Source organism: Cydia fagiglandana, chromosome 6 (genome assembly GCF_963556715.1).
Source record: "Cydia fagiglandana chromosome 6, ilCydFagi1.1, whole genome shotgun sequence".
NCBI classification, from domain to species: domain Eukaryota; kingdom Metazoa; phylum Arthropoda; class Insecta; order Lepidoptera; family Tortricidae; genus Cydia; species Cydia fagiglandana.
In genome coordinates, this window is record NC_085937.1 from 12833068 (window position 1) to 12846829 (window position 13762).

The 13762-nt window shown below is 38.9% G+C and overlaps 1 protein-coding gene across 1 annotated transcript in view; it reads left to right on the forward strand.

The window, feature by feature from the left end:
• Positions 1-13762, forward strand: part of LOC134665260 (Ca(2+)/calmodulin-responsive adenylate cyclase-like) — a 79791-nt gene that overhangs the window by 36925 nt on the left and 29104 nt on the right. The window contains exon 6 of the mRNA XM_063522157.1: positions 4632-4759. Coding sequence (XP_063378227.1) covers positions 4632-4759 — 128 coding nt within the window. The remainder of the gene's footprint in view (positions 1-4631; positions 4760-13762) is intronic.

Below are 13762 nucleotides of genomic sequence, written 5' to 3' on the forward strand. Positions count from 1 at the left end.
CATATTTTAAATGAATGTACCTACAAATTCGTCAACACTGTGGAAATTATACTTATTTACTCCATGCATAAAGCAACGATGTATGTGAAACATGATATCAACACGAAAGACTATGTAAACTTATGTGACGAAAACGACAGTCAGACGGATACAAGGCGAAAAAATTAAAGATACATGAAAATATACGGGTAGTAAAAATACACGACTCGTGTAAAACATACGCGTGATAATGATATAGGTACGTGTTGGTTATATTTTGGGTGTAGTTTACTTTTAGTTTTTTCTATAAAGAAAACTTGGGTTTCGTGGATTTTTTATTTTATTTATTTCATTGCATGTTTGAGAAAAGCACTATACATACCTCGGCGGGAAATGGGGTTGCCCGCGCTCAGACCTATCCGGCCTCGCTTCGCTCGGCCGTCTATATGTCTTCGGCCGGCAACCCCTTTCGTCTCGGCCTCTGTAGTAATGTACTATTAACACCGCGTGATTGAAAGATATTGACACTAAGACAGTGACGCAGTCAAGTAGACCACAATGTCCATCATATTCCTACTGGTGTTATTAACGCGACATTGGCATGACATTGTTATAGTACATTACTACAGAGGCCGGGACGAAAGGGGTTGCCGGCCGAAGACATATAGACGGCCGAGCGAAGCGAGGCCGGATAGGTCTGAGCGCGGGCAACCCCATTTCCCGCCGAGGTATGTATAGTGCTTTTCTCAAACATGCAATGAAATAAATAAAATAAAAAATCCGCGAAACCCAAGTTTTATTTATAGAAAAAACTAAAAGTAAACTACACCCAAAATATAACCAACACGTACCTATATCATTATCACGCGTATGTTTTACACGAGTCGTGTATTTTTACTACCCGTATATTTTCATGTATCTTTAATTTTTTCGCCTTGTATCCGTCTGACTGTCGTTTTCGTCACATAAGTTTACATAGTCTTTCATGTTGATATCATGTTTCACATACATCGTTGCTTTATGCATGGAGTAAATAAGTATAATTTCCACGGTGTTGACGAATTTGTAGTTACATTCATTTAAAATATGCCACAAAACTGTTTCTAATAAACTGTAAGCCATTTTTCTTAGTTTCTCAAATAATAAAATTGCCATAAGCAACCATATACATACTTCGTCTTTGACTTGGCGGCAGAGGCAGCAAGTTATTTAAAATCAATTCTGGTTACGCTGCCATTTCCAACACTTACAATTAATATTAATTTCATTATTTCGTCGGAACTCGTATTAAAGTCAAAAAATCAACAACGCACCATAAATCCAATAAAACAGAATGAATATTTTTCAACTTTACCTCCATAACAATTTAAAAAATATAACTACGCGTGTTTGAGTAGACCTTTTTACCGCTAACGTTTAGATGAAATATTTTAAATGTTTTTATTTGTGTAGTTTATAATTTAAAATTATATAATGTATTATTTATTAAGTTCATGTTGATTTTATACAAATAAAACTGCAAATTATAGCAAACATTGTTTTTTGGTTTTTTTTTATAGGCGTAGTGGCAGAGTGTCATTACGAACCATAAAGCAAATACTGCCTCTAGTTTTTTTTAATGGATGAATGCCACGATGCTGTGTCACAAATATCTGTGAAATGAAAATTAAAAAAGAGGACTTTGCCGGCCTAGGCCTGCAAGATGTGTATGAAATTCCATTATCGACCTTTTGTCCTAGCCGCACCTGAAACGTCATACTTCGCAGCCTATTATAAGGAACATAACATCAATATTTCATTGCATGTTTGAGAAAATTTATTTTTGCGAGTAAAAAGGCATATATCTTTTAGTCTAAACCTTCAACCACAATTTCATCTGAACATCGTACAACGCTGCCGTTAACACCGCGAATCCATTAGGAAATCGAGTATTAAATCGAACGCAACATCCATCAAAAAAATTGAGCCAGGTTCGAGAAAGAATATCAAGGTTCACACTTTCCAATACCCGTGTACAGAATTGAATTACTTTACAAATACCAGCTGCCGGAAATATGAAAATCCAATCATTACAACAAGAGAGCATTCGAGGTACTCGTCGACACCGCCGCGCGGCTCATGAATTTTGTGCGGCGAATACATTGTAGGCGCCTTCGTAAAGAATTCACGTTTTGATTGGCTGATGGCATGTTGCCCCATAAATATTTCTGCTTTAAACAGAATGCATGTGTCCACAATTTTACGTTTACGAGTACCTACTATGAAAATAAATCTAGTTTTAATCATGTAGGTAAATTATACATGTGGCTTACAGGTATTATATGGACTTTTTTACGATATTTACAATTAAAGGCCGTTCACGAACACGGATGGGTTTTCAAGGGAGGAAAAATTTACATTTTAAATACGCAATCGTAAGCACGCCAGACGCGAATGAAGTCGAGGGCCGAAAGATAGATGTATTTGTCATTTTAGGCTTTCAGAGACATTTAATAAAAGACGCTGAAGACGCTGACATTTAGCAGACTGCTATGCATACTGATTTTGATTCTTCAACGTGTACCTATTTAGTCATACTCTGCGAGTTGAAAAATGTAAGTCATAATAGATAGATAGATAGATAGATAAATCATTTATTTGACAGCTGCAATGACACACAATATAAATTTAAACACATCATAACAGAAAGAAAAAACAATAATTATTACACTAACAAAGAAAATTGAGTTACAAAGAAAATAGCATAGAAATGAGTAGGTACAAAAGTAAAATTTTATAAAAGTAGGTAGGTACAAACTGTGTGCGTTGCAGCAGGACAAAAGGGTCACGGCTCAGTGATACGCTTCGCTCTTTCGAGCAAAGCACTGATTTTCTGCCGGAACCCAGGTCACAACAAATATTATATTTATGTAGAAGTATTTACGTACGTCGAAAACAATCGTACAGTGTAAGTGTGATATGTGCATGTCGTGTGATAATTTTTTGATAAAATACTTAGTTAGTAGGTAAAATTGACCCGTGTGTACTGTGTAAGTCTCCCAGTTGTATGACACCAGCCTCACCATGTTATATCCTAAAATCTGCAACCAAATAGCCAAACAAATAATGTATGTACTATTAGGCACGAGCAACAACATTTCCTTACTTTATGTACTTAATTTTCCAATTTACACGTTATACCTATTTAACATAGGTTAGTTGCCCGAGAGTGGTATGTATTAATGTAATAATGTATTGCCTTGCAGGATCATTCATTAAGCAATTAGTCTCATCAATATTAGGACATATTATGCGGTCTGACAATCTTATTCATGGAATTAGAACAAACTTAGTTAATAACTACAACTTCAACTTTTAGTCAGTAGACCCAGAAACTTTGATTTTGAAGGTAAGGCGACTAATATAAATCACAAAAGCAGCATTATTCCAGGACGATACATGTAAGAGTAAATAACAACTAAGCATGATTCTGCTAACCTCGTTACTTGGCGAAGTTTTCCGCTCTAGTGGTCAGAGGATAGACAGGATACGGTTGAGTTTCCCGAGAGAGTGGTAATGCTGCCTCCGGGGACTATTTATCACGGAGCTAGTCTCTACAGCGAAATTAGAACTGTGTTAACGTACAGGCTGTCTGCCATGGCAAGTGATACATACTTAACAGACGTTTGTGTCTGCGAGAAGATTCATAAGGGACATTCTGCCAGGATAACAATTTGCTTCGGGGACGTGATGCATAAGAAAAGTAGTGCTAGTTCAGCGGTGTCATCACGTATTCGAGCCTGTACGATTGGCTATTTATCGTTAAAATTAAAAGACATGCCAAAACAAATACACTTGATACAGAATAACAATTATTGGCATCTAAACGCATTTAACGCATAAATCGTAAGGTCCATTGTTGCAGCTATCGAGAACTTATGATTTACAATATTACTCGCATTGATTACAGTTAACAATTTGAGCAACCAAATTCTGCGTATTCGTTTACGGTCCTGACCTGATGACCTATTGAATGGCATTGTTTCAAATCAACGTAATGTTCTACGTTATTTGTATTGTTTTATTTAACAGTAGGTACATCCGCTGTTGAATATCTCGTTAGGTAGTGTTAAAAATATTACTGCTGCGAATACTACTTTCGTAATTTAGAAGTGTAACTTTAAGCATTCATTGCAACACTTAGGTTTAGGTGTTCGGAAAAAATGGCTTAACTAAGTAGCGTATACAATTAATAAATCCAAACTAAATTCCAGGTTCACATAAACTAGTAGCTTTGTCATCTACTTACTGTCTGATTCTTTTTTTAAATCTTTTATTTGTCATATGACGACAACTTTCATCAGGAGTGCACTCTTCGCCTACAGTTTGTTGTAATTGTACTAACGTGTCAGTTTTAACTATCTTAATTATACCTTTGCAACAATTGCAAAGTGGGCCATTTTCAGATCGTTAACGCGGCGCGACACATATTGTGTCGACAGCCAGACATTTATGTATGACGTTTTATGTTTCGGCCTTCTACTAAAGAAGTCAGTAATCACCCTGAAACATGCTGGCGGCCATACCTATTAGTTATCTTATATCGTAAGATTTTGTGCCTAGGTACCTAGTTACACCCAAGTTGCACGTTGTATTGTTATTTTTTGTTTTAGGACAACCACTGCCTCCGCATCAAGATCCTGGGTGACTGCTACTACTGCGTGTCCGGGCTGCCCGAGCCGCGCTCCGACCACGCGCGCTGCACCGTCGAGATGGGGCTCGACATGATCGACGCTATCGCGTAAGAACACTATTTCGCACTAGTATGGTTTTAAGACAACCACTGCCTCCGCATCAAGATCCTGGGTGACTGTTACTACTGCGTGTCCGGGCTGCCCGAGCCGCGCTCCGACCACGCGCGCTGCACCGTCGAGATGGGGCTCGACATGATCGACGCTATCGCGTAAGAACACTATTTCGCACTAGTATGGTTTTATAGCAACCACTATCTCTGCATCAAAATCCGGAGTGACTGCTACTACTGCGTGTCCGGGCTGTCCGAGCCGCGCTCCGACCACGCGCGCTGCACCGTCGAGATGGGGCTCGACACGATCGACGCTATCGCGTAAGAACACTATTTCGCACTAGTATGGTTTTAGGACAACCACTGCATCCGCATCAAGATCCTGGTTGACTGCTACTACTGCGTGTCCGGGCTGCCCGAGCCGCGCTCCGACCACGCGCGCTGCACCGTCGAGATGGGGCTCGACATGATCGACGCTATCGCGTAAGAACACTATTTCGCACTAGTATGGTTTTAAGACAACCACTGCCTCCGCATCAAGATCCTGGGTGACTGCTACTACTGCGTGTCCGGGCTGCCCGAGCCGCGCTCCGACCACGCGCGCTGCACCGTCGAGATGGGGCTCGACATGATCGACGCTATCGCGTATCGCGTAAGAACCCTATTTTGCACTAGTATGGTTTTAGAACAACCTTCTGGGCGACTGATACTAATTACGTATCGTGTCGTGGCCATTCGCGCTGCACCGTCGAGATGGGGCTTATGTCAAGATCATGTGATATTTTTTATGTTTTTGACATGTTTCTAATTTTTTTTGTTGAATTTTTTAGCCAAACTCCTCAAGTAAGTAATTGAGTATTTAAAATAAGCTTACGAGTTCTCAAGGTACCAACTTTACGAGTATGTCTGATTGAAAATAAACATACAAATTAAAATTGTATTTCTCTTATATGGGCCCCATTACTTGTAAAGCTTTTGTATTAGGTACAGACAGCAGCATAAGTTGCTAAGCGGGTGAGGTTCAAAATTACCTTGACACGCTCTTATTCTCATCAATAAAGTCGCGTCAAGATCATTTGGCTCACCTGGCCCGCTTAACAACTTCTGCTGCTGACTGTATGGTACCTATATAAAATTAAACAGGCGGTATCGACGTAAACGAATATTTATGAAACTGTCAGACGCACGTCAAGTGCAGGAGCGGGTGACATAAACTATAGCCTTATAGATACTACTGGGCGCTCACAAAGGCTAGCTTAATTGTATGGAATTCGCCTTATGTATACAATAAAATCCCCCGTATCCGCCAATCACTGACAACTTTTGATGTCAGTCCGGAAGGATAGGCTAATTTTTCGCAAACTAAAAGGAATATGTATGTTATTCTTGTGTAGATACCTATATACTACTTAAACAGACTTAAACTAATTTACTTGCGTATTAGTGGGAATCTTACCTACCGCAAAAGCATTAAAAACATATTACATCATTATCGACATGTCCAATCGTTACTAGATCTCTCTAGGTCAAATCTTCCGGGTCTTTTATAAATAATTAGCAGGGCACGGATGAAAGCGGTGCAATGGGCTTGGCGTTCGCTCGTGCGTCTTCATCAAAGGAGCTAAATATACCAGACCAGGGTGGTCTGAACCGCTGAAGGTTAATAGGCCACCGAGCCCACTGCGTCGTTAAAACTACTCCGTGTTCTAAATATTTTGATATCATTCAAATCATTTAAACAGTCGTTAAAATGCAATAAATTGAATAGACATAATTCTGAATAGGGTTGTTTCTTGTAGTTGAACGAATGTCTTTTACTTACATTTATTGAATAAATTCAAGGCGGTGACACCGCCTTCTTTCCTCAAACTAAGTAACTGTAGTACAATGTAATAAATGTTTCATAAAATTAGCTGATTTGACTAGTTATGAGTGGTTAGTTCACTAACCCTATTGCGGTCTAGCTTTACATTTATTCATGCGCCGGGTTAGAAGTTTTCCCTTTAAGAGATAAAAAAGTGTCGCACCTGAATGATAAACGACTGGGTAATATAACGTTTAACGCAGACAGAAAGTTTTTATAAATAAGTGCGGTAGGCAATCAACACCGGGCGACCGCCGCCGCAAACCTCAGGCGCGGGATGGCATTTCAGACGTCTGTCTGCCTGCTGGAGTATTATTCTCATCGCTCATTCACGACGAATGTTCAGGAAAACCAGTTTAAAAAGCCATTTTACATGAATTCAGACCAAAAGTCATATAATATTATCGTAGATCTAAAATACAAAACACATTCAAGCTGCATCGTGCGATTTTGAGACATGTAATTATCATTGACGATAATCGCTCGAATACGATAGCTTATCGTGTAAAACGGTGGTTGAAGGTGACATTCGGATGTCAACATGCAGCTGCATTACTGTTGCGACATCGCCGCTGTGCCTATCTGTCATTTTCCTTGATAAAATGAGTGACATTCGCCGCCGCGTTGCTGCCGCGATTATGATGTAAGGCCGCAACAGTAATGCAGCTGGAGTTGCCACCCGAACGTTAGAGTCAGTCCAAGAAAAGTTTGCAGCGGATTTGATAGCCCACGCAGTGCACGTGTTATTTTAAACCTCAAACTTCTATGAAATTATGACATATAAATGACACTTGCACTGCGTGGGCTATCAAATCCGCTGCAGACTTTTCTTGGTCCGACTCTACCTTCAGTGTGCTCTCAAATTATGCCAATAGCAGCCGCATTACCTATTCATGACAATCTTGTGCTTTCAAGAACTCTTTATTTATACCTACCGTTTCTTTCATCATTGCAAAGTGTGAAGGTAAATAAAGTGGGAACGAATGAGGATTCGCTAGTTGGTTAGCAAAATACCAATCGTATGGGTGCAGAAACGATTCGCAATAAATAATGTCTTTATTATATGAATGCGTAGGCTGAAATCTAATCTAGATTTCATTTGATGCGAGTTGTGACTCTAGTTCACCCAAGAATTCGAGTCGTCCGCGAACGCGCACCCAATGGGAACAGTTCTTTCACATTCCACATCCTTGTTTACCCAAATACTTCCACCGTCAACATAGATTCGTACTCCAGCCCACGCATTCATATAATAAAGACATTATTTATTGCGAGTCGTTTCTGCAGGTCGGCTGTAAATCTAAATTTATAGCCACTGACTTCTAACAAGGTTAAAGTGATGGTCATTTCGTCAGTAGACGTTTCAAGAAATTGCTTCTATTTTTTTTATTAGTGCAGTTTGAAGATGTAACGTTTTTAACCGACTTCCAAATCCCAAAGGAGGAGGTTATCAATTCGGTTGTATGTTTTTTATTTTTTTTATTTTTTATGTTTGTTACTCCATATCTCCGTCATTACTGGACCGATTTTGAAAATTATTTTTTTGATTGAATGTATATGCATACAGATTGGTCCCGTTTCTGTCAAAACCCAGTTCTGATGAATCGAGGGAACTCCTCAAATCTTAAAGGCATACATATAGTGATTTTTGGGTTTTTATCATCAAATCAAGCATATACATCCAAAAGAGTGACATTTGATGAAGTGGAACTGCTGATGATGATCAGAACGGAACTCCTCAACGACGCATAGTTCACGGTTGGCGATTTGTCCTCTTCGTTATGTTTGTTAAGCAAGTTCAGGTTTTAATGCACATTTTTGTAAAGCTCGAGTTCTGATGATGGGATCCATGAGGAATCGAGAGAACTCCTCAAATCTTAAAGGCATGCGTATAGAGATTTTTGTATTTACATCAGAAAATTAAGCATTTTCATTAAAAACTGTCGCATTTGATGAAGTGGAACTGCTGATGATGATCAGAACAGAACTCTTCAACGACGCATAGTTCACGTTTCGAGATTTTTCCTCTTCGTTATGTTTGTTAAGCAAGTTAAGTTTTTAATGCACATTTTTGTCAAGCTCGAGTTCTGATGATGGGATCCATAAGGAATCGAGGGAACTCCTCAAATATTAAAGGCATGCGTATAGAGATTTTTGTATTTACATCAGAAAATTAAGCATTTACATTAAAAACTGTCGCATTTGATGAAGTGGAACTGCTGATGATGATCAGAACAGAACTCTTCAACGACGCATAGTTCACGTTTGGCGATTTTTCCTCTTCGTTATGTTTGTTAAGCAAGTTAAGTTTTTAAGCCAAATTTTTGTCAAGCTCGAGTTCTGATGATGGGATCCATAAGGAATCGAGGGAACTCCTCAAATATTAAAGGCATACGCATAGATTTTTTTGTATTTTCATCATAAAATCAAGCATTTACATTAAAAACTGTCGCATTTGATGAAATGGAACTGCTGATGATGACCAGAATAGAACTCTTCAACAACGCATAGTACACATTTGGTGATTACGAATTTCGATTTTGACTTGGACTGGGTCCCGGACTCGGACCCAGAACCGGACTCATACCCGGATCCGGTTCGGACCCGGACCCGGACCTGGACTCGAACCCGGGCTCGGACCCGGACTCGGACCCGGACTCAGACCCGGACCTTGACCCGGAAAACCACTATGATACCTTAACTAAATAAACCACTATGATTACCTACCATAAAATGTGTAAGTATATAAGTATGATGATGCCAATCTTACTAGCCCCTCCCGCTTAAACCCCCGTACACCGCACCGCATGCGCCATTAAGTGGGTTAGGTTAGGTTTGAACTGCGATCCTCACAGAACCGAACTGCTATCAGAGAAGTGGGTTAGGTTAGGCTAGAACTACGACCCTTACAGAAGCGAAATGCTAGTAGAAAAGTGGGTGGTTTTACCTCCTTTTCTACATAGTGTACCATCTACAATAATCTTTCACCGGCCCCCATAGAAGTCGGTTTTTTTTTCTTAAAAAATATTTTGTGTCAGTTTTACCTATAGTCTAGAAATTGAGCTTTGTCAATGATGCGATACGATACGAAGAAATTGCTCGTAGTTCAACAACACAAAAGTTATAGTACTTAGGTACTTACCGGGATTCTTAATGAATTTCTGTAAACAAATGACGTAAGATGTAATGTAGTCATCACATACATACCCTTGGTTTCAAAACTTTCATTAGGTAACGTGGAGCATGGGGTGAACTCTGTAAGCATGCTTATTTGACTTACCTGCTTACCTACATTTTGTTGTTTAGACAAATGTCTAAAATTATAAAGAATTTCCAGGCTCATTTGATTCAGTTTGCCCCTTGATTCGATAACGTACTGACCTAAACCTTTGAGTCTATTTTTTTTTCTTAACTCAAATTATCGCTAGTCCTACACTTCGTACCTACAGGATTTGGTTATTCATTTTGGTCTGAAATATGAATCAAAATATAAGATATTGTAAAGATATTCCTTATCACGGTTCTCTGATTATAAATAAAATCAAACACTAGCGCAACGTGACTAAATTATGTTTGTGACAATTATATATGTAGGTATGTGTCCACCTAAGAATGCGAATATATTTTTTTCTACAAAGTATATTTCTGATATATAAATATATAAAAATTTAACAATAGCGTATCGTAAATCAAATTTGAATACAGTCTGTTAATTATAAACATACATATTTACAATTGTTTGTGTTTGTTTAATCTAAGAATGTCGTCATCGTTGTTTTTTAAACAATAAACACTTTGCTCTTGACCCGAATTGTTTCCTTAAAATAATGCCGTCAGTAAATCCGGCGCATCACCCAATGAGATAATATAGACCGGGAGATAGTGACACATTTTACTGGATCATTTGTACCAGTATGGCGGTTCGTCAGGGGTCTAAGTACGTAATGAACGAAATAAAAATGATGGTCATAGCGCTGGTACCGGCGGCCCAATCGCGTGGGCGTTAGTCGAACGTGTAGGATAAAATACGAGTGTCGAACGATTTGTTCCACAAAAATCCTCGTATTTTTCGATAGTCCATAAAAAAGAAGTAGACGGTAGCGTAATGCCATACTTCTCCGGTGTGACTTACAGCCCGCCATACTGAGGCGAACACATTAATTAAAAAAAAAACAATTCAACCATTTGTGCCAAGCTAATTTTTACACAGGTGATCATCGTCGAGCAGCCATTCATGGACATCACCATGCCATACTTTTTGGATGGTTCCAAATGGCCGCCATAAAGGAGTTAATTTTTTTTATTGCTAAACGATTTGTACCATCTTGTAATTTTTTTTCAAGACTTTCTGTGTGATCATAAATGGAAATCTCATAATGCCATACCTGTAGGAGGTGGCAAATGTGTACAATTTTTTTTTTATTTCAAGGATGGTGCCCCTTTTTCCCCCTATTAGAAGTATGGCAAATATAATAATGGTCACATTGCATCATATAATTTCCAAAAATCCAAATTCCATACTGGTACAAATCGTCAAAAAATTGTTCTTTGTTTTAAGTCTTGGCTTCAGTCTCACAGTCGTCCGCCCCGTAGTTATAATCTGAAATATTTTTTTTAGGTATAATTGTATCCAAACAAACAGAATATGATGATGCCATGCTGTAAAAAAATATTTTACGTATACATAGTCGTTTTTTTGAAACGTGTCGATTAAATAAGTTTTTCAAGTATGGCAGCACTTTTTCCCCCTACTATAAGTATGGCAATTATAATAACGGTCACATTTTAGCAAATACTTTCCAAAAATTTAAATGCAATACTGGTACAAATCGTTTAGCAAAAAAAAAAAATTAACACCCTTGCGGCGGTATGGCGACCATTTGGAACCGTCCGAAGAGTATGGCATGGTGATGTCCATGAATGGCTGCTCGACGATGATCACCTGTGCAAAAATTAGCTTGGCACAAATGGTTGAATTGTTTTTTTTTTAATTAATGTGTTCGCCTCAGTATGGCGGGCTGTAAGTCACACCGGAGAAGTATGGCATTACGCTACCGCCTACTTCTTTTTTATGGACTATCGGAAAATACGAGGATTTTTGTGGAATAAATCGTTCGACACTCGTATTTTATCCGACACGTTCGACTAACGCCCACGCGATTGGGCCGCCGGTACCAGCGCTATGACCATCATTTTTCTTTCCTTCATTACGTGCTTAGACCCCTGACGAACCGCCATACTGGTACAAACGACCCAGTAAAATGTGTCACTATCTCCCGGTCTAATACTGGGATGTTCCCAGTGTATCGCTAACCAGGCAAACAAGCTTCAATTAACTCTGTGAGTTGTTCACAAAAGGCATATAAATAGATTAGTGGCGTCAACATATGTCCGCTTTAAGCTAATAGTCACAGAGGACTGAGCTAGCAGAGCAACATCTTCATTAAACCGCGACGTGCACTGTCAGTAGACGAGCTATAGTTAAGTTCGTGTAATAATAAACCCCTGTCAGGTGAATGAATACGAAACGAAACACTATGGTCTCTCTATCACTCTTCCACATTAGTGCAGTACTTATAGAGACGGGAAGCGTTTCGTTTCTCTGCGAACGATTGTCATCTTGCCAGACCGCCTGTAGTTGCAGGCGTCCATAGGCTACAGTGCCGATACGAACTGAAATAGCAAACATACGGGTGCAATAACGTGCATGCAGCAGGCGGCAAACAATGTCGAGGCTGAGGATTACCGGCGTAGGCCCAGGAAGCCCCACTCACAAGGATTATGAAGTACATACCTAATCCCGATTACAATTCACGTAACGATACTTAATAAGTAGCCGTTTAATTAAATATCCAATTAACCTTCTTATTTTTGAGAAGGGCATTATATGAAGGGAATCCTTAGAGTACTTTATTCTTAAAGTTTTATTAACGCGTACAGGCAAAAAACATTATTTTAAGTTAATATTGGTGGAACTTCGGACAGTTCAGATGTGCAAGTTCATAAGAAAAGCAGAAAGTTTCCATAAGCTCGTAAGACTCTTCTAAATTCAAATGAAGCAATTATTTTAGTCATGCAAAACGCTTTTGCTGCTGCAAATTTGCTATGATTACATTAAGCGGTGATTTTTATTAAATTAAAATTACGTCCTTGTTTTATCGCCCAATAAATCTCCTGTCAGAACGGAAAAAGACGATTCATTGTTCGCTCGGAAAAACCACTGGACGGAGTTGGAAAAACTAGGACTCTCTGATAGATACCGTGCATTAGTTGTACTACGTTCGTATATAGTTTGCTACAATAAATTCACTTTAATAAATGCCGTAGTTGAAATTTAGTGTTGGCAGGAATTCGTTTACGTCAGCGGTAGGGCGGCAGCACCGCTTCCGTTCGTGAGAATTCGTGCTTCCAGGATAATTTACGTTTTGCTTACGATTATATTTACCTACTATGCAACAATGTTGCTACAATTCCCGTTATATTTAATATAGGTGTTTAATTCATGGCCTTTTTTAAGCTAACATAGTCATTTACACTACAAATATTTACTTTTGACAACGGGATATTTACGAACTGAAAAGAGCAATATTTTGGCTAAAAATGCGCCAGTTAATGTACGTACTGATGTCCATGGCTTTTAGTTTTAAAAGGTAAAATAGATCGATTTACCCTCAAACGAAACAAAGTTATTAGAATTATAATTATGAGTCCTAGGCGACAAATATTATACGAAAAGAAAATTATTAAATTACTGGAACAAATATTCGTTCCTTCTTTATCTTTAACTAACAAGTTTCTAAGGGAGGGTCACAACCGACCCGGCTAAAGTGGTTATTTAATGTTTGTTTCGTAAATCAACATCAAATCGTAGATCAGTGTGTAAACAGTGTCCCAAGAGCAAGTGATCCGAGTAATTCCATATTCAGGGGGTGGCCGCCGTATACGGCATGTGTCGGAACGAGAGGAGGGCCGGAGGACTCGCAAAAAGGCAACCTAATATGCCCCATATTCAGTGTTTGTGATGTACATCCGCTTCCACTCATTACATTAAAACACACATTTCCGGCGCAGAAATAGCGCAACCTTATCTGTCTCAAAGATTTTCTTCAACAAAGCTGAAACGAAAAGGGGTTCAG